General features: G+C 36.3%; 1 protein-coding gene across 1 annotated transcript in view; it reads left to right on the top strand.

The window, feature by feature from the left end:
- The window catches only part of AP1G1 (adaptor related protein complex 1 subunit gamma 1), a 77701-nt gene that overhangs the window by 5230 nt on the left and 50540 nt on the right, over positions 1-21931 (top strand). The window contains exon 2 of the mRNA XM_004431805.3: positions 17857-18060. Coding sequence (XP_004431862.1) covers positions 17860-18060 — 201 coding nt within the window. The 5' untranslated portion in view covers positions 17857-17859. The remainder of the gene's footprint in view (positions 1-17856; positions 18061-21931) is intronic.

The following is a 21931-nucleotide window of genomic DNA, read 5'->3' as shown; positions in this document are numbered from 1 at the left end:
GAAATCTACTCTTCCTGCCATCTTCTTTCTTTCTTTTCAATACCTGTTACATAATTCATTATGCTGAGGAAACTAATAGTAAGTTGAGAACTTCAATCTTTTCCCCCCAAATGGAAATACATTGACAGTTCAGTGATTTGTTGCTGACTCTCCCCTTGTATTTGAATAATCTACTTTCATAGTGCTACGGATTTTTTCTTTAGTTTTTTAATTTTCAAAATAATAGGTATCCATTTTAATAAATGAAAAAAATCTAAAGACATATGTTAATAAAAAGCTCATTTCCCTCAACCCCTTCATTATTACTCCTCAACTGTTTTACCAGGTTATGGGTATACTTCAATATTTCTCTCCATGCTTAGTCAATTACTGTATATACTAAAATAAATCTTCATATATAGGGATTCTTTGTTTTTACAAAAGGGAGATCATACTTTCTATATTACTCTATAACAAGTTTTCCTTAGCACCTCATGGTCAGTAAATATAATTCTAAATTGTTCTTTTAAACATCCCTGTTATGTCTCATAGTATGGATGTACCATACATAATTTAGTTATTTTCCTGTGGATGTTTAGGTTGTTTCTAGATTTTGCTACTGCAAACAGTGCTACAGTAAACATCCTTGTACATGACACCTTATTTGCTGATGCTTTTATTTCTACAGGCTAGAGTCTCCAAGGTGGGATTTCTGGGTTGAAGGAAGTATATGTTAAATGTTATTATTGCCATTTTACTCTCCAAATAGGTTGTCATAATTTCCACCTCTGCTAGCAGTGGGTTTTCCAAATCATCACATCATTAAGTGTAATTACTTAACCTAATTTTTACTGATCTCCTAGATGAGAAATGGTCTCTCAGTTTTGTCTTAATTTTAGTTTCCCTGTTACTGGAGTTAGCCTCTTTTGATGTTTTTTGGCCATTTAGATTTCCTCTATTGATAATTGTCTGTTCATGTCCTTGGTTTATTTTTCCTTTAAGTTGTTTTTGTCCTTTTCTTATCTTGTAGGAACACCTTATCGTATATTAATTCTTTGTCATATGACACATGTATTTATTCATCTGGAATTAGCTTTTATATCGTGTGAAGTAGGAGGTCTTCTATGGTTTTCCTTTGTATAGAGAGCCAGCTTTGCCAGGACTAAATGAGCCATCCTTTCCTCAGTGAATTAAATGCCACCTTATCACATGATAAGTTCCTGTATATGTTTGCTTTGTTTCTAGATTTTCTGTTTTTCTCTTCCTGCACCATTATTTTAACCTTTTTGAGTATAATAACTTTATAGAAAGTTACACTCTGTTAAGAAAAGCTCCTGTCACTGTACTTTTTCATTTTCTTAACTATTCTTAAACATTTATTCTTATATCTATATTGATTGAAAATAATTCTGTTGAGTTCAGAAAACCTCAGAAAAGCCCACTGTTTGGAATTGCACTATATTCATATATTAATTTTGGGAGGCCTGATGTTTTTTAATGATGATAATTTTTCCTTATTATGATGAGTTTCCATTTGTTCAGGTCTTGTTTTAGTTTTAGGTCCTTCAGTAAAGGTTTCATAGATTTAATAATTTTCTTCATCTAGTTCCTATACCTTTCTTGCCAAATTTATTCTTAGATATTTTATAGTTTTTTTTTTTGGAGGAAGATTGGCCCTGTGCTAACATCTGTTGCCAATCTTCCTCTTTTTTCTTCCAAAAGCCGTAGTACATAGTTGTGTATCGTAGTTTAGAGCTGTAGCTCCTCCATATGGGACGCCACCCCAGCATGGCCCGACGAGCGGTGAGCATGTCAGCGCCCAGGACCCGAACCAGCGAACCTGGGCTGACGAAGCGAAGTGCGTGAACCCAATCGCTATACCACTGGGCTGACCCCGATAGTTTATAGTTTTTGATGCTGTTGTCAGTGGTACTTTTTTCCTTCGATGTCTAACTCATGTCAGAAACATGGGTTAAAAAGGAATCCTATGGACCAGCACTCCCCCCACCCCCGCCCCACCTTTCTTGTTATCCAGAATTAACAGAACTTGAATTCATGAAGAATATGCTAGGGAAAATTTATCTTAGTATTAAATCACTTTCTAATAAACTTTCTAATGTCATCCTGTAGAAACATGCCCTTAGATAAATGTGACTCTGTCCTTTTAGGATGAATGCCATGTTATTATTTTGGAAGTGTGCAGTTTTGCTTTATTTATGTGTTCTTATGGTTTTTGTTAATTTGTTAGAATTTTCTTTTTTAAATGTAAAAATTAATACCTTTGAAAGAGCACAGGAAGCTACGTATCATTTTAAGAAAAGAAGGACCTCTACTTTAAATGTTAATTTAACTATATGTTTTTCTGATATTTCTTATATTGAACATAGCAAGTGCTTTCACATCATACCAATCTTTCTTAGAGAATGGATCAACCACTTTCTTCTTGGCTCCCTTTTTGCCGCCTTTCGTAAGGCGCTTGTTCTTGTCGACCACCATGGTGCTGTTCAGAGAGCCAAAAGGCTGTTTGAATTTTCTTTTTTTTTTTTAATTTTATTTATTTGTTTTTTTCCCCCCAAAGCCCCAGTAGATAGTTGTATGTCATAGCTGCACATCCTTCTTGTTGCTGTATGTGGGACACGGCCTCAGCATGGCCGGAGAAGCAGTGTGTCGGTGTGCGCCCGGGATCCGAACCCGGGCCGCCAGCAGCAGAGCGCGCGCACTTAACTGCGAAGGCGCGGGGCTGGCCCTGTTTGAATTTTCTGTAATGTTTTTATTTATTTATTTATTTATTTTTTCCCCCCAAAGCCCCAGTAGGTAGTTGTATGTCATAGCTGCACATCCTTCTAGTTGCTGTATGTGGGATGCGGCCTCAGCATGGCCGGAGAAGCGGCGCTTCGGTGCGCACCAGGGATCCGAACCTGGGCCGCAAGCAGCGGAGCGCGCTCACTCAACCGCTAAGCCACGGGGCCGGCCCCCCTGTTTGAATTTTCAAAGCAAGATTTATTGCTCAAGTTACACATGTTCATTGTTTGAAAGATATCAGAATATATACAGAAGTTAAAAAGGCATCTATATTCACACTAGGCACAGATAGTCTCCCTTAACATTTATTAAACCCTTTGAGGCATATCTTTAAAAAACTAAGATTTTGTTTTGAGAAGTTCCTGACAATTCTTGATACTTCAGGGACTCCTCAGGACTTTTTTGCTAATAATATTAGGGTTGGGAGAGTGAAAAATTGCTTTTTATTTTATTAGTGTCAAATTAGATGTTGATCATGTTTATCTGTTGTTTATTTGGCCTTTATTGCTTTTCATGTATCTTAATGCAATTGAATTGTTCAGTAGACATATTTGCGTTTACGTACATCTATTTCTAAAATCTCAGTTTTGGTGAATTTTGGTTGTGGACAATTAAGCATAAAAAAAGATTCCTGTAATTACTGTGGCATTTTAGGGAGAACTGAGCTTAAGACCTCTTCGAGGGATGCCAGCTGGCTGCTTAGACCGGGTGTGATGGTATCTCAATGTGGTCACCTACTTCACAGCCTATTCCTTAGCCTTGAAGATCCAGAAATTCCATTTTGGTATTTCACCTAGGGATGATTCAGCCTAATCAAACTCAGTGATGTGTAAGTTAGAATAACAATATTCTTCCACTTCTTGGCTATGGTGAATAATGCTGCAATGAACATAGGGTTGCATAAGCCTCTTTGGATTGTTGATTTCAGGTTCGTTGGATAGATTCCCAGTAGTGGGATGGCTGGATCATAGGGCATCTCTATTTTTAATTCTTTGAGGAATCTCCATACCGTTTTCCATAGAGGCTGCACCAGTTTGCATTCCCACCAGCTGTGTATGAGGGTTCCTGTTTTTCCACATCCTCTCCAACATTTGTTGTTTTTTGTCTTGGTGATTATAGCCATTCTAATTGGTGTGAGGTGATATCTTAGTGTTGTAGAATAACAATATTCTAATTCATGAGGGGCTATGTTTTTCTACTAAATTACCTGTGTCTACTTTCCAGGGCACCCTGTTCCTTGTATGGAGGTACTTGGGAGGCAAGGTACTTGAGAAGGTGATTAATAATCAGTGAGTTGTATTGTGAACCTGAAACCAGAGCATATAAAGTTGGATGGTCTTGAGTGTTTTGTCATTCTAGGCCCTGGTGAAACCTGATCAAAGAACTATCCCTGCCTCACAATGGTGTTTGTCTTTCCAGTGACCAAAATACTTATCCCCAGATTTAATCTCTGTTACTCAAACAGTGGCATACTAACACTGGTCTCCCTTTTTCTTCACTCTGTAGAACATTTCCCTTCTATGAACACATTTTTTCGTACAAGAGAAATAAGATAGGCACTGCCTCCCTCTCCCTACCCACCTTCCCCCAAAAGAAAGAAAACCACAAAAACGCAAGGACAGTGAAAAAAACCCAGCTAAGTCAGATTAATGACAGCCAGTATCTATAAGATATGTTAGAAAGTACAAGTCTGATTGAAGTATAATACTATTGATCAATTTGCTTTAAGCTTTCTTACTATTTTGGACATAGTAAGAAAGACATTTAGGGCCGGCCCTGTGGCTTAGCGGTTAAGTGTGCAGGCTCGGCTACTGGCTGCCTGGGTTCGGAGCCCCGGGCGCGCACCGACGCATCACTTCTCCAGCCATGCTGAGGCCGCGTCCCACATACAGCAACTAGAAGGATGTGCAATTATGACATACAACTATCTACTGGGGCTTTGGGGAAAAAAAAAAAGGAGGAGGATTGGCAATAGGTTAGCTCAGAGCTGGTCTTCCTCAGCAAAAAGAGGAGGATTAGCATGGATGTTAGCTCAGGGCTGATCTTCCTCACAAAAAAAAAAAAATTATTTTGCAAGTTGTAAATGTGTTAAATCTCCCCCACCCCCCAAGCCCCAGTAGATAGTTGTATGTCATAGCTGCACATCCTTCTAGTTGCTGTATGTGGGACGCGGCCTCAGCATGGCCGGAGGGGCGGTGCGTCGGTGCGCGCCCGGGATCTGAACCCGGGCCGCCAGCAATGGAGCGCGTGCACTTAACCGCTAAGCCACCGGGCCGGCCCTGTAAATGTGTTAAAACAATTCAGATATATATATAAAATAAAAATTTGAAGTATGAGTTCTGTGTGGAGCATAATATTAAAATATAGACCATATGGAGAACGTGAGAGAGAAAGCATGGTAACTTCTTTTGGAGGGTTTTGCCTAATGTTAACTTAGGTCCCTTGAGCATTCTCAGCCATACTTAGAAATCTGTGACTGGATATTACACAGTAATCAGTGGCAAAGTTAATTGAAATCTTGTTTCTTGAGTCTTTTCTCATCATTTAGCAGGGAAGACTTCAAGTACAGTCTTTTGTTGGATAGAAAAGGAGGTAATTTTAATATTGAAAAATTGCTTTTAATTTAGGATTTCTTTTTAAATTTAGAGCTCAAATACCTTTAGGTTTAAGGGAAGAAGGACCACATAGCAGGAGCCTGTGCTGTTTGGTCACATGTTCTTAACTGTTGGCTGTCAGTAGCTCAAAGCTTTCAGCCAGGTAGTGTAAGCTCAGAAGTAGGAAGAAAGTTAACTAAGCAGGATAGAATAGAGGACTGGGTCGAGTCCTGATGCCTTTCCTGTAGCTGTTGGTGAGCAGCTGTTGCATCTTTATTTTGTGTGCTTTGGAAAGGACAAGTACATTTTCTTTAGAAAAGACTCTTCTAGAATTTAAAATTCAGTAAATACAGTGTTTATCAAGTTCCTACTCTTTTAGGCAAGAGGAATACAAGGCTGAATAAGACAGACAAGGATCTGGCATTTAGGGAGCTTATATTTGAGTGGGAAAAATAGGCATTTCAAAGAAAAAAAGGTGATCATGGCCTGGTGATGGTATTGCTGTATGAGGCAAATCTTTATCCCTCAAAGGAATTTTTGGAGATTTTGGAAAATAACTGTTTTCTCCATTCTGGGGATAAATTTTAGGAGAGTTGAAACATATGCAGTCATTGTTTTCTGTTCTATTGTTTAAAATTTTTTTTTCCTATAATAAACATTTATAATTTTGATCACTCTCTGGGTATATAAAGTAATCTAATTTAGTTTAAGCTCCTAAACCTAATTTTGTTTAATCATTTTGGATAGAAATTTTTCAAAAATGAATTTCACACTTCCTTTTTTTCTTTAGATTTTTCACCATTATTTATCAAATAACCATTAATGAAATAGAAATACATTTATCTACAATCTCTGCACCTTAAAAAGTCAGACTTTTAATTTTTCTATGTTCCCTTTCCATCATTGTCCTAGTAACTATTTTTACTTTTTATCATTAGTTTTAAAAAAGAAGACAAAGAGGGACATTTTATTTTGATAAGGGGTACAAGCCATGTGAATATAAAACATATTGACACTTAGGCATTGAATAAAACCATTGAAATACTCTTAGGACTTTAGGGGGAGTTGAATTCTTTTTGCTAGCATGCTAAGTAGCCTCAGAATACTATACTTCGTGTGTATAAGATAAATGCTTTAATTTTGGATTTTTTAAAAATTATAAATTAAGGTAATTATTGTGGAAGTCAAAGGCAAAGATTTAACATTGATTTGATCTTTTCCTTTTTGAGTAATCAGTTAAAAAATTTTATAGGATAGAAATCTATAATATAAGGGCACAAACTTTATTTTTTAAGTTGTGGTAAGAATACCACGTGACTTCTGTCCTTTTGACAAATTTTCAGTTGCACAATACAGTATTGTTAACTATAGGTTCAATGTTGTATAGCAGATCTCTAGAATTTATTAATCTTGCTACTATGCGGTTTGAATGCTTGTTTCTGCTATATGTAGGTTTTATTTGTTTGTTTTGCTGTTGTTTGGCTTCTTCCCTTGCTGTTAGGTGACATTTTGACTACTATCAGTGTCCTTTCCTAAAACAACTTCTATCTTCTGGGCCCTACCCTCCTCTCTTTCCCCTCTAGTTTTCTAATTTGTTCTATTCTGGAAGAGGCTGAATGAGAACATGCAAGTAGAGTGAAGTAGATGTTTTAGTGTGTTGATTTGATGCTCTCTGTATTGGCTGCCCGAGATTATAAAAATGTGTTTTGGATTCTCAGCTGTGTTCTATATCACTGAGTCATTACTATACATTATATTCATATCTTTTTTAAAAAGGATAGAATTTGTTATTACTTATGATAGATGTTTAAGCTGTTGTATTTTAAGGAATCTTGTGGTTTTGAGTATTTTGAAAAGCAAGTATAAACTTTCAAAAAATAAGGAAATCTATCAAGCTGAGTGGGTTATGTTTTCCAGATTATGTGGTCTACCACATTCACCTCATAGATTAGAGATATTTGAGTTTAATTTTTAATATGAAATATTTCAGACGTCAAACCTATGGAGAATAATAATAAACATTCACTTACCCACTACCTAGTCTAAGAAATAAAACATCACCAGTATAGCCGAAGCCTCCTGTGTATCACTCTGTCCCTAAGCATATTCCCCTCCCTTCCAGGTGTGCCACTGTGTTGGATTTGATCTTTATCTTTCACATGCATGTTCTTATTCTCTTACTTCATTTTTGTAACTCTAAAGAATAGGTTCTTTTATGTATTTTAAGCTTTTATAAATGTTAATACTGGGTATCTTTCTGCAACTTGTTTTTGCTCAAAATTAATTTATGCAAGGATAGTTTATGTAGCCAACATTATGGCCAGCATTTGTTTAGTGCTTACTATGTGCCTGGCAGTGTGCTAAGAATTTTACGTATATTCTTGTTTAATTCTTTAACAATCCTTTAAGGTAGGTACATTCCCCATTTTACAGATGAGAGGTTAAGCTCTGAGAGGTTAAGCCATTTACTCAAGGACACACAGCTAATAAGTAGTGGAGCTGGAATTCAAACCAAGGTAATTGCGCTTCAGGGTCATCATTTTGCACAATGATAAGGGTCATTGGGTAAGGATAAGGGTCCACAATTCCTTATCTCAGTTCTGAAATCCAAAAAACGCTGAAAACCAGGAGTTCTTCATAATTCTTTTGGTGTTAAAATCTGACCTGACCAGACATGAAGCTGTTTGAGGTATTTATTTCTCTCATTTGGTGTGCATATTGATATGTGTTGCTGCAGAAATATTGTTTAATAATGGAACTGCTGCCCCAGCCATGGTGGGCAAATTGTGAAATATAGTATGTACACTGTATTACCTTTCAAAATTCAGAAAATTCTGAGTTCTGCCCTAAAGGTTTTAGATGAGAAATTGTAGACTGGTACTATGCTACAGATCTCTTTCTACATGGGATTTTGGAGTTGTTGGGTTGATCCAGAATCACGAAAGGAAAAATTTCTAAATACATTAAATTCGTTTGGCCATGGCAAAATTTGGCTTACCATAAATATAATTTTATGATCTGTCATTTATCAGCAGTTTCTGCTGCTTCTTATATGGCTGGAACTGTAAAAATTTTCCTCACTAGGCTTTTTTTTTTTTTTTTTTTTTTTTGGTGAGGAAGATCAGCCCTGAGCTAACATCCATGCCAATCCTCCTCTTTTTGCTGAGGAAGACCAGCCCTGAGCTAACATCTATTGCCAATCCTCCTCTTTTTTTTTTCTCTTTTTCTCTCCATAACCCCAGTAGATAGTTGTGTGTCATAGTTGCACATCCTTCTAGTTGCCATATGTGGGCTGCCGCCTCAGCATGGCCGGACAAGCGGTGCGTCGGTGCATGCCTGGATCCGCACCCGGGCCGCCAGTTGTGGAGCATGTGCACTTAACTGCTAAGCCGCGGGGCCGGCCCCCCTCACTAGGCTTTTGAGTTCTTAAGGATAGAGACCATGTCCTTGCCAGTCCCCAGCACCTATTACAATGCCTGGCATTGAGAAGGCTCAGCAAATATTTGTTGGATGAGTGATTGGCACTTTTTGGTATGTTTCCCTATTACTTAGGTCATCTATGGGGTAGTGTGACTGATTGAATTGAACAAGGAGCAAAAAGAAGGAGGTGCATGAAACTAACTTCTGATTCCATATTTTATACATTCTCCCTTCCCACTTTGAAATGGATTTAAATGATGCTTATGTTGATGTCATGTATGATATTATATTTTGTCTTATAACTGTCGTCTAATGGGACCTGAACTGTTAAACTGATTTTTGCATTTTCTTGATTAAAGACCTTGATCCTGTTGCTTTCTCAAATCAAGATTCTCAAACCTAATGGCTGTATTTCGGTTGAGTATGGTATATGATATATTTGCTCCTTATTGAAGTTTGGTTTAATTTATTTTTTCCTTGTACAGGTTTGCTTCACAGTATTGATCTGTGAAGGGTCTACATTTGATTTATAAAGAATGATACTTTTAAAATTAACAAACTGAAAATAGAATGATATGTAATGTGATCATCAAATATTTGTTCTCATAGATTTTTAGAGCTAATTCTATGCCCTTATTTTTCAGTTGGTGGAACAGAGGCTTAGGGAAGTCAGATGGCTTGTCCTAGGTTGCTTGGCTGACAATGGTAGTCCGTTATTACATCTTTCTTTTATTGTTTTGGCTCTAATATTTCTTTGAAGTATGTTTTTTTCTTGAGTGGGATTTCTGTATTTCTGTGATTTACAGAACTGTGTCTGAGGAATATTTAATATGTTTTTAAGAGTACGTATTTGAAAGATTTAAGAACTTTGACTTGCCATTCAAAATCTTCATTCAAAATATAATATCATAATCTCCAAGGTTTATTAATGTAAGAAAATTTGGGGAGGAGGCAGGAGGGAGAGGCTAGCTTACTAGGCTCAATTCCATATCATAGTAGTTTTTCCTTGTGCTTGTGATTCTTTTACTTTAATTGCTGCTACTTCCAGTGCATAGTTCCTGTGGTGTGCCTCCTTCCTTTCAGTGCTTTGGCCAAGATATAGACACAAATTTCTTGTTGTTTTCTTTTGCAGGATTGGAAATGGCTGGAATTTTTAGAATAGACTTTCTTACATATCTACGGTAGAAATAAAAAGAAGTAAAAGTTCCCGAAGATTTGTTGTTGCCCCTCTTCAGATATTTAAAATATTCTCTTTCAGTCTCATTTCACCTGTTTAGAAGTCCAGAAGGCGCATAGCTTAGCAGGCACCTTTTCTGACCTGCATGTATTTGGAAGGCACCATCTTTCAACCTGCCACTCAGGAACTTTCTAGACAACTTGACACCTTTATGGTTCAGATTACTAGAGCCCTTTTTAGTTCCCTGTCCCCCGTAGGTCCCATCCCTAGTTTATTGGCACAGAAAATGACTTCATCTTGCAAGTGAGACCTGCCTTCAGCCATCCCTTAAATAAGGGTTTGGTGTTATCTTTTATAGGCTGAACAGTATGACCATATCTCAACACACTCTTCACACACAACATATTTCTCAAGATTTTACGAGATGTTTTGTTTCACTAGTGGTTCAATATGCCTTTAAGTAGGTTGGAACAGTTAGTAACTTTCTCACTAGTCCACTTATTATCCTGGGTATATATTACTGTAACTGATCAAATAGGTCTTAATTGTTTAATTGAAGGGCTTTTTTGTTTACTTTTAAAAAACTCTCTAATTTTTAAGTTAACATACAGTAAAATTGACTTTTTTGGGATTGTATAGTTCTGTGAATTTTAACTTATGTATAGATTTATGTACTCACCACTACAATTAGGATGCAGTTCTGTCGTCTTAGAAAAACTTCTTCGTGCTGTCCCTTTTTATTACCGACCTTAACTACTGGCAACTATTGATCTCTTCTCCATCATTATAGTTTTGTCTTTTTGGGAATATCATATAAATGGAATAATTCGATATGTAACATTTTGAGACAGTTTTCTTTCACTGGCATAATGCCATAGAGCTTTGTGTGTTATGGCTGTGTAGCAATAGTTTGGTCCTTTTTTATTGCTACGGTTCTGTTATATGGGTTTTCCAGATTTTGTTTCCAGTTTTTGGCAATTATGAGCAGAGCTACTCAAAGCATTCCTGTATAGGTTTTTGTGTGAACAAAAGTTTTCATTTCTCTAGGATAAATTCCTAGATGTGGGACTGCTGAATCATTTGGTAAGCATATGTTTTAAGTTCATAACAAACTGCCAAATTGTTTTCCAGAGTGGCAATACCATTTTGCATCCCCACCAGCAGTGTATGAGACTTCCATTTGCTCTACATCCTCCCCAGCACTTGATATTTTAGTCATTCTTGTAGGTGTATAGAGGTATCTTATTGTGGTTTTAATTTGCGTTTCCCTAATGTAGTTGAGCATCTTTTCAAATATGCTTATTTATCACCCTTATACCTCTTTAGTGAAGTGTCTGTTTTAGTCTTGTACCCATATTAAAAAATTTGGTTGGTTTAACTGTTGCATTGTGAGATTTCCTTTTATATTCTGGATACACATCCTTTGTTGGATATGTGATTTACAGATATCCCACTCTGTAACTTGTCTTTTCATTTTCTTAACAATGTTTTTCATAGCATAAAGTTTGTAATTTTTATTAAGTCCAATTTTATCATTTTTTTCTTTTATGGGTTGTGTAAAGTCCGACAACTCTGCCTAACCCCAGATAATGAAGGTTTTCTCCTATATCTTCTTCTAAAAGTTTTATAGTTGTACATTTTACATTTAGGTCTATGATCCATTTTGAGTTAATATTTGTATAAAGGTGTGAGATTTGGTCAAAGTTCAATTTTTTTTGCATATGAGTGTCCAGTTGTGATGTGCATTGAGTTGTTGATAGTATTACCTAATTATCCTTTTAATGTTTGTGGTGATATGTCCTCTTTCATTCCTGATATTGGTAATTTGTGTCATTTCTCTTTTATCTTCTAGCCAAAGGTTTATCAATTTTATTGGTCTGTTCAGAGAACCAGCTTTTGGTTTCATTGACTTGACTATTGTTTTTCTGTGTTTAATTTCATTGATTTCTATTTTTTAATTTGCTTTTTTCTACTACTTTTGGGCTTATTTTACTCTTTTTCTAGTTCCTTAAAGTAGGAAGCTTAGATTGTTAGTTTGAGATGTTTCCTCTGTTCTGATACAAGCATTTAATGATATCCATTTCTCAATAAGCTCTGCTTTAGTGTATACCACAAATTTTGATAAATGTATTTATGTTTTCGTTCAGTTCAATATATTTACTAATTTCCCTTGATATTTCCTTTTTCACCTATGGATTATTTGGAAATGTATTGTTTAATTTCCAAGGACGTGGAGAGTTTTCCAGTTAGCTTTCTGTTACTGATTTCTGGTTTAATTCCAGTATGGTCAGAGACCATACTTGATGTGATTTCCATTCATTTGAATTATTAACTTTTTTTAATGACCCAGGACATGGTCTGTCATGGTGAATGTTCTCTATACAATTGAGAAGAATGTGTATTCTGCTGTTGTTGATTGGAATATTCTATAAATGTTGATTAGATCCAGTTGATGAGGGCATTCAGGTCTTTTATATCCTTGCTAATACTCTATCCATAGTTCTATCATTTACCTAATAGGGGGCATGTTGAAGTCTTTAACTATAATTGGTGGTTTATTTTTTCCTTTCATATCTTCAATTTTTGCTTCATGTATTTTTTAGCTCTGTTGTTAGGTACATTTGCAATTAGGATTGTTGTATTTTCTTGGTGAATTCACTCTTGTGTCAAGCAGTGGGAGGATAGAGAGTGATTTATTCCATGCTCTTAGGATCACAGCTCCTGTGGTCAGAGAGACGAGTTCTCCTTCCCCAGTTTTTAGGTGCCTGCCTGGCTGTTACTGCCATTGCTTTTCTGTCGCAGCCACCACCATTGCAGTATTGCCTTCGGGCAGGAGTGGAGGAAGGAAAAAACAAAAGCCAAGAGAGAGAATTTTCTCCATTGTCTTTTATCTTCCTTTTCCTTCTCCTTGGACCTGAGAGGATTTTTCTTAGAGCTCCTTATCTGTACCCAGTGAGCACTTCTGGGTTTTGGGCTGCCCTTGGGTCCAGGCTGGGCACTACTGGAGGAAAAATGATAACCTCTTGCCAATTTGATGGAACTCCAAATTCTGCTCTCTTTCTCTAATCTGCTTGCTGTCATTTACTTTTCAGAGTCCTCAGGTGGCTGTGGCATGCATTTTGTCTAGGATTTATAATTGCATCCAGAGGGAGAGACAAGAGTCTCCGTGAAGTGTGTTTACTTCATCTTGCCTAGAACCAGAACTTTTTGTTTAGTTTTGATCTTGGAATGTATTCTGAAATATACTAAATTCTTTACTATGTGAATTAACTTTTGTTTTTCATCCATGCCTGTTAAGATATTTTATTTCAATATATGAAGAAATCAAGTAGTAGTAAGTTGTCACAGCTCAAGGAAAAAAAATACTGCTTTTCTCTAAGCTAGAGGCAGCCTAGTGTTGGAGGAAGGGTGCTGAATGGGGGTGGATCATGAGACATGAGTCAGGCTAGTAACTAATTCTGTAAGCTTGTAGAGGGTAGTTAACATCCTGGATCCTCAATTTCCTCCATAAAAAGCTAGAGCCATAGACTATATTTCTGTGATTCTGTGGCTGATAGCCGAGGAAGTGTTCCAGGTACCTTGTTTTTCTCTCAACTGGCTTCAACTTTTGTGATTTTCCCTGTTGGACTACAAATTTTGGGGCAACATTTAGGCTTTTTCTAATAGTCTTTGCTTTGTAGAATCATTGAAGTCTTCGTAGGGAAAAGTTATTTTCTAGTCGAGTATTACCAATTGATCTTGAAGGATTTTAGTTACTGTAGACTTCTCTTGTTCTCCACACACCAAGTTAGGGTTAATGATAAATAAGATTCTTTTTGAAAGTACAATTGCTGGGCTTTGGACAGTCAAAAACTGATTTTATATTTAGTTCTTAACCTCTGAGAACTGTAATAACTTTATGCTTTTCTATGTTGATGTTTTATATAGTATATTCATTTTGCTTACTCCTAAATTTTGTTTTACCCTAAAGTGCATAGTATTTGTGAAAGAAATAGTTCTTTAAGTAGATTTCTAATTTAACTAAGATTTTTTTTATCATTTGTGAAAATGACTAAGGATTTAAATGCCTTTTTTTTTTTTAAAGATTTTATTTATTTATTTTTTTCCCCCCAAAGCCCCAGTAGATAGTTGTATGTCATAATTGCACATCCTTCTAGTTGCTGTATGTGGGACGCGGCCTCAGCATGGCCGGAGAAGCGGTGCGTCGGTGCGCGCCCGGGATCCGAACCCCGGGCCGCCAGCAGCGGAGCGCGCGCACTTAACCGCTAAGCTATGGGGCCGGCCCTGAATGCCTTGTTTATTGAAGCTTTTTGACTTGTAAAAAGCTTTGGATTATGACAAAATTTCTAATATACATGAAAATAGAGGATAAGGTACCTTAGTGTACTCATCATATACCTTCAGCAGTGATCAACATTTTACCCATTTTGTTTCCTTTTATTCATCTTCCTCTCTTCCTCTCGATACATTTTTCCCCCTGGAGTATTTTAAAACAAATCCTAGCAATAATATAATTTCATCTGTAAAATATGATATTCATTTTTTAAGTATTGGGAAGAACTCTAGCCTTGGTTCTAAGTTCTGGTTCTAAGACCTGGTTCAGGTGCAAGCTCTGTCACCTATCACCTTTGTGATCTTAAGCAAGTTGCATAGTTGCTCTGAGACCAAGTTTCTTTATAGGCAAAGGGGGGGTAATGATCTCTGCCCTTAATTTAGAATGGTCTAAGGAACAAATGAGATAATGAAGATAATGAATATAAAAGTGCTTTGTAAACTTCAAACACTAGATCCTTGAGTATTTCTACTAAAAAGTAATAAAACAACATTATACAGGTAGCTTGATATAGTTTAGGACGCACAATCTTTTTTTTTTTTTTGAATTATTTCTTTTATTTTATTTTATTTTATTTATTTATTTATTTTTTCCCCCAAAGCCCCAGTAGATAGTTGTATGTCATGGTTGCACATCCTCCTAGTTGCTGTATGTGGGACACGGCCTCAACATGGCCGGAGAAGCGGTGCGTCAGTGCGCGCCCGGGATCAGAACCCGGGCCGCCAGCAGCAGAGTACACGCACTTAACCGCTAAGCCACGGGGCCGGCCCAGGACACACAATCTTAAGAGGACCAATATGGAGGAGTGTATCAATACCTAGGGAACTTTTCTAAATTCCTAATGCACTATCCCTACCTTGAGGATTGATGCCAAAGTGAACTAATGGGAGTGGGATATCCTCCTGGTATGCTGGATTAGAACAACCTTGAGAGTCATTGGTTTAAGGATTCCACAGCTAATACATGCTGAAGATGATTGTAATGATATCCTTATCTAATTTTATCATCATTTTTCTTTTTTTTTTTTTTATAATTTTATTTATTTATTTATTTTTCCCCCAAAGCCCCAGTAGATAGTTGTATGTCATAGCTGCACATCCTTCTAGTTGCTGTATGTGGGACGCGGCCTCAGCATGGCCGCACAAGCGGTGTGTCGGTGCGCGCCCGGGATCGAAACTCGGGCTGCCAGCAGTGGAGCGCGCGCACTTAACTGCTAAGCCACGGGGCCGGCCCTATCATCATTTTTCTTACCATTATTGAGGTATAATTTACATACAATAAAATGCACCTGTTTTAAGTGTACAGTTCCATGAATTTTGAGAAGTGTATATACCCATCACAAACATTTCTGTCACCCGAGAAGGTTTCCTTGCATCTCGTCCCTACCCTCAACCTCAGGCAGTCATTGATCTCTTTGCCATCACTGTGGATTAGACTTGTCTTTCTAGAGTTTCATGTAAGTGAAATCAAACAATACAAAATCATACTCTCCTGTGCCTGCTTTTTTTGCTCAGCAGAATGTTTTTGAGACTGTTCTGTGTTGTATATTGGTTCTGTTTTATTCTGAGAAGTATTCCTTTATATGGGTATACCATTATCATTCATTGTTTATGGGCATTTGGGTTGTTTCTAGTTTTTGGCAATTATAAATGAAGCTTCTGTGAATATTTGTGTACAAGTCTTGGTGAGAACATATATTTTCATTTCTCTTGGGTAAAGACTGAGTGGATTTGTTGAATCATATGCTAAGTGTATATTTAACTTTATAAGAAATTGCCAAACTATTTTCCAACGTAGTTGAACCATTTTGCATTCCCATGAGCAGTCTGAAAATTCACTTGTTCCATATCGTTGTCAGCACTTGGTATGGGCAATCTTTTAAATTTTAGCCATTCTAATGGTGTGGAATGGTATCTCATTATAGTTTTAATTTGTGTTTCCCTGCTGACTTATCACTTTAAGCATCTCTTCATGTGCTTATCACCATTCATATATCTTCTTTTGAGTAGTGTCTATTCAAATCTTTTACCAATTTTTAAATAAGATTGTCTTGTTGAATTGTAAAATTATTTGTATATATTCTGAATACAATTCCTTTGCAAGATAGGAATTGTCTGTTTTCTCTTTCTATGGCTTGCCTTATTGAAAATGGCATCTTTTTTTTTTTTTTTTTTTGGTGAGGAAGATTAGCCCTGAGCTAACATCTGTTGCCAATCCTCCTCTTTTTGCTGCAGAAAATTGTCCTTGGGCTAACATCTGTGCCCATCTTCCTCTACTTTATGTGTGGGATGCCTGCCACAGCATGGCTTGATAAGCTGTGCTTAGGTCCGTGCTCGGGATCCGAACCTGTGAACCCCAGGCTGCAGAAGCACTGCACTACGCCACCGGGCTGGCCCCCATAATGGCATCCTTTGAAGGGCAAAAGTTTAAAATTTTTAAAAGTCCAATTTATTAATTTTTTTTCTTTTATGGTTGTTTTGTGCTTGTTGTGTATGAAATCTTTGCTTAACCTAAGTTCCCAAAGATTTCTTCCTGTGTTTTCTTATGAAAGATTTTTAGTTTTAGCTTTGATATTTAGGTCTGTGACTCATTTTGAGTTAGTTTTTGTATGTTTGAGGTTAGGGTCCTAGGTTAATTTTTTTCCCCATGTAAGTGTCCACTTGTGCCAGCACCATTTGTTGAAAGACTACCTTTTCTTCTGTTGAATAACCTTGGCCCATTTGTTGAAAATCAGTTGAGCGTATTTGTGTGGGTCTATTCCTAAACTTTTCTGTTTTGCTGCATTATTCTCTAAGTTTATCCTTAAATTCAGTTCTGTACTGTCCTGATTACTGTAGCTTTGCAGTATTTCTTGAAATTAGGTAGTGCAAATTCTCCAACTTTGTTCTTTTTTTCCATAATTGTTTTGGCTGTTATAGGTCCTTTATTTTTTTTTCACTTTAAAAAAATATTCATAAGAATGTGGCGCTGATAATAGTCTTATCCTCTGAGATCGGTTTATTATTTTTTTCCTCATCACTTTTTCAAAGAGTACCCAGCGTACTGAGATGATTACTGTTTCTTGCAAAGGTGTTTAAATCTGACAGTTGGTCTTCTCTCCTAATTTCTCATTTTGTTGAGTTGGGCTTTGATTGTGATCATAGTCAATATTCATTTGATACTTTGTTGAGCTATGTTGAGTTGAACAACAGTTGAAAAGAAAATATCTATCTTCTCTAAGGTTAGGCATAGGCCTTTCCTTATTACGTTAAGGACTGAGTAAAGATTTGAGTTGAGTTAGTTCCTAAGATATTTTGATATTAGTGATGGGCTTTATGTGTTGGTGTATTCTGTGTCTTATTTTGCTTAATTTAATGCTTAACATTTTTGTTTGTATTTTTCCAGAACTTTACTGAGTTTTGAGGGGTTTGTATGTAGTAGATTTGCTGAAGCTTTGTATCACTGGGTTTATTTAGCAAGTCTTGAATTCTTAAAAATTGGAAATTTATGTGGGAAGTTGTGTGAACGATTTTGGTAGTAAAAAATGTGAACATCTTTCTTTCCATATCCAGAGGATGCCAGCCCCCATCAGATTGCGGGAGCTGATCCGGACCATCCGGACAGCCCGAACCCAAGCCGAAGAACGAGAAATGATCCAGAAAGAATGTGCTGCAATCCGGTCATCTTTTAGAGAAGAAGACAATACATACCGGTGTCGGAATGTGGCAAAATTACTATATATGCACATGCTGGGCTACCCTGCTCACTTTGGACAGGTAGGCTGGGCTGAGACCACATCTAGCAAGGGTACTCCTATTTGAATAACAGTAGCTCAAGGACTGTCAGTCTTTCCTGTCAGGGAGGATACTTTTGATAGCCTTGTAGTCTGATCATTGTGGAACTGAGGGTAGAATTGAGAGAGAAAGCTGCAGACCTAGAAAAGCATGATATTGCCGTCAATAGTCCTTTCTATTGGGAATCTCTCATTATGTGGATTAGAGTATATTTTGATGGTGGCAGCTACCTAACTTAAAAATTGACCAGGATTAACCAGTAATTTGTGGTTGTTCTGTCACAGGGCCTGGATTATAATGAATATTTAAGAAAAAGTTTGCTAAATGTTTCCTTAATTATTTTCTCTGTGCATGATATTATAAGGATGAACACTCAGAACAGATGTTTTTAACTAAAAGAAATTCGGTGGTTGCCAAGTGATGGCATTTAAGGATTTTGCCCTAATTACCTCATTCTTTGATTGCTGCAACCACTGGGCAGGTCTGCCTCCTGATTCTCTCCCACACACAAATGCATATTATTTGATATAGCCAGTTTGGGCTTTGAGCATGGTATTCTTGGTGATAAGCGCTTTCTTCTTTCCACATTTATACAGGATAAGGGGGTTGAGTTGCGGAGAAGAGCATAGTGGGTTGCTTCAAAATTCTTATTAATGCTGTTAATTTTATTTCGTTTAATTTAGGAATTGTATTATATGGTTAATAGTCTTTTTAAGGAAAAGACTGCAAAATTGAAAGAATGTACAAGACTAGGTAGAAGGAGAAAAATACCACTCATATTTCCGTTATTCAAAGATAACTATTGTTAATGTTTGATATATTTAATGTCAGGAAAGATGGCCACCAGTATATCTTCTGTTCAGCTCAGTAACTTCAGTGGAAGGAGATTCCCCCACCCCTGAGTTAAAACAAAAAAGTAATGGAATTGAATCTTATCAGACTGACTTGGGTTAGTTTTATGCTCATCTTGGGGCTGGGAATGATATAAGCCTCTCTAGAAATACATGATTGAGAGTGGCAGAGTATTAATTCCCCAAAGGAAAATTGAGGTGTTAATATCAGAGGAAAGGAGGATCACATACTAGGTAGGCAAAAACAACAGCTGTCTCCTATAAATAAACATGTTATATGCTTTTACCACATCAAAAATTGATCCAGGTGGTTATTGATATAGTACATATCATAGTTAGTAAAAAGCAAATAGATGTTCAGTTATTCTTGTTGGTTGATTGTAAGTAGATACATTAGGTTAGATTTACAGAAATCTGATATGTTGGGCTTTAAGGGATAGTCAAGTGGAGGGAAGACTCTTAATCCCTCCACTCAGAGATAACCACTATTAACATCATGGAAACAGTAGGTTTACGTACTCCCAAGGAAGTTCTTTAAGGACAGCATCTTGAGTTTAAAGTCATAGGATAGATTTAAGACTTTGGTGATTTTTCATTTTGTAAAAGAGCTCTCTCTATATTTCTAAGATTTCATTTCTATAACGTGTTTAAATAAAATATGCTTTACAGGTCTATCTAGGTGGCATTTTTTGGGTGTTTTGCAACTATTTGATAAAACATTTAATTCTTAGGTGAAAAGTGATAATACTCAAGGAAACTACTAAAATTTTGGCACAAAAAAATAAAGATTTTTCTGAGTGGGAATAGGAATCATAATTTTAAGTCCCTTTTTCTGTTTCCTCTATTTGAATCAGTCACGACCCTATCCATATCCGTAATTTGGTACCCCACCCGTTGGAGTTTCCTTTATAATGTACCTATAAAAAGGTTAATATCTAGATTCTCTCACCCGCATGTATGAATCACAGTGCCTTTTTCATTTAATTATGTGTAAAAACTGGCCTCCTTTTAATTGCATTTTATTTGTTAGACCTGTGCTGTTCATTCTGATAGCCTTAGCTGTGTAGCCATTGAGCTCTTGAAATGTGGCTAGTTCAACTGGGGTGAATATTAAAGGAAAATAAAGTTTTGTGGAGTACTTGATGCAGTTATTAGAAAACTTTTAAGTATATTTTAGACAACTTGAGTATGTGAAACTACTTTACCAATTGTAAATTTTATGAAATCTAAATACAGTTCAAATATTTCTGATGGATATGTAGTATACAAATTAAGATGTGTAAGTGTAAAATACTGTATTTAGAAGCCTTAGTATAAAAGAAAGATGTAAAATATCTAATAATTCTTATGTTGATTATATGTTGAAATTATATTTTAGATATATTGGGTTAAATAAAATATATTATTAAAACTAATTTCACCTGTTTCTTTTTACTTTTTACTGCAGTTATCTAGTGTGATGCTGTCCGATAGAAATAAAATATAAGCCAGATGTGTAATTTTAAAATTTCTAGTAGCCACATTTAAAAGTCTTATTTAAATTTTACAATAAAACCCATGAGGTAGGTAATATCCTCATATTACAGATGAGGAAACTGAAGTTCACTGTTTAAGTGACTTGTTTAAATTCATACAGCTAGTACATATTAGGAAGAGGATTAGAACTCAGCCTTGTATAACTCTAAAACCTGTTCATTCTTTGGGTTTAGTTTAAATATAAACATCTATTTGCATTAAATTTATTAACGATTTATTTAATTATTTTAGCCCTGCCTTATTGTACAAAGGCTTTGAAATGACATACATTACCTGCATCTATTTAAAAGAGAAAAAGAATAGTAGAAAGTAAGGATTGGGAGAAGGAAGAATTCAGAACACAAGGCCAGTGTTGTTGCTGTTGGTGAGGCAGCTAAGGCAAGAAAAAACCATTCAGTTATGTGGTTGTTATTACCAGAATTTAAGCGCACAGCTGCGGAAACCAGACTGCCTGATTGTGAATTCTGGCTTTGTTACTTTACTGTCTGTGTGATTTTGAGCAAGATCCTTAATGTTTCTTGTCTCAGTTTCCTTATCTGCAAAATGGGGAGAATCCTAATGCTATTTTGCAGGGTAATTATGAAGATTAAGTAAACTTAATATATGTTAAACATTCATGCTTTGTACATAACAGACCTTCGAATATTACCGATTTTACCATTTCCTCAAGGACAGCAAACAAAAATTTTTGAAAAAGCACAGAATTTTAAAAGAGATTTTCTTACATGGGTCTTTTACCTAGGATTCTCTTAGTAATGTAAGCGGCAGTATCCTCAGCATTGTTACAACAAAAGCAGTGATAGATTTCCTATAGGGTTTGTAAGCTTTCACATGTCTGGCTTAAAACATAGCCCAGAAATAAAGTGGAGTATCTAAAGAAGTGGGTAGATTGCAGGAGTAGAAAATGGTGGCTCAGGGGCCACATTCTTTCACAGGTGTGTTTTGTTTTGCAAATACTTAAAATTGTTTTGAATTTGCTGCCAACCTATAAAAACCAAGGAACCTATCATAGAAATCTGGATTTCTAGTTTCTCTTAGAAAATCAGAGAATTTGACAACACTGGATTCACATTTTCACATGGCAGTAGTAGACTGGTGACCTTCTCCAGGCGGGGCATACATTCTCTTGTTTTTTCCCAATTCCAACCTGGCCTGCTGTACCCAATTACTGTAGTCTTCCCTTCTGTCAATATAGTATAGCACTCCACTTCCTTAGGTTCTCTAGTTTTATAATGTTCTCCATAAGGTCTTATACATCTTCGGTGAAATTTATTCGTAGGTTCCTTGGAGCTCTTGTTCCTATTGCAAATAGCATCCTTAAAAAATTTTAATAATTATGTTGTAGATATATAGAAATATAAGTGGTTTTTGTATATTTATATCCCTAGCAATGTTATTGAGCTTGGTTCTAAAAGTCCCTATAGACTCCATTGTTTCCATATCATCTATACTGTCATCTGCAAATA

The sequence above is a fragment of the Ceratotherium simum genome, chromosome 30 (assembly GCF_057802395.1).
Source record: "Ceratotherium simum simum isolate JZ-2026a chromosome 30, ASM5780239v1, whole genome shotgun sequence".
In the NCBI taxonomy this organism is placed as follows: domain Eukaryota; kingdom Metazoa; phylum Chordata; class Mammalia; order Perissodactyla; family Rhinocerotidae; genus Ceratotherium; species Ceratotherium simum.
This window is presented reverse-complemented; position numbering and strand designations above follow the sequence as displayed.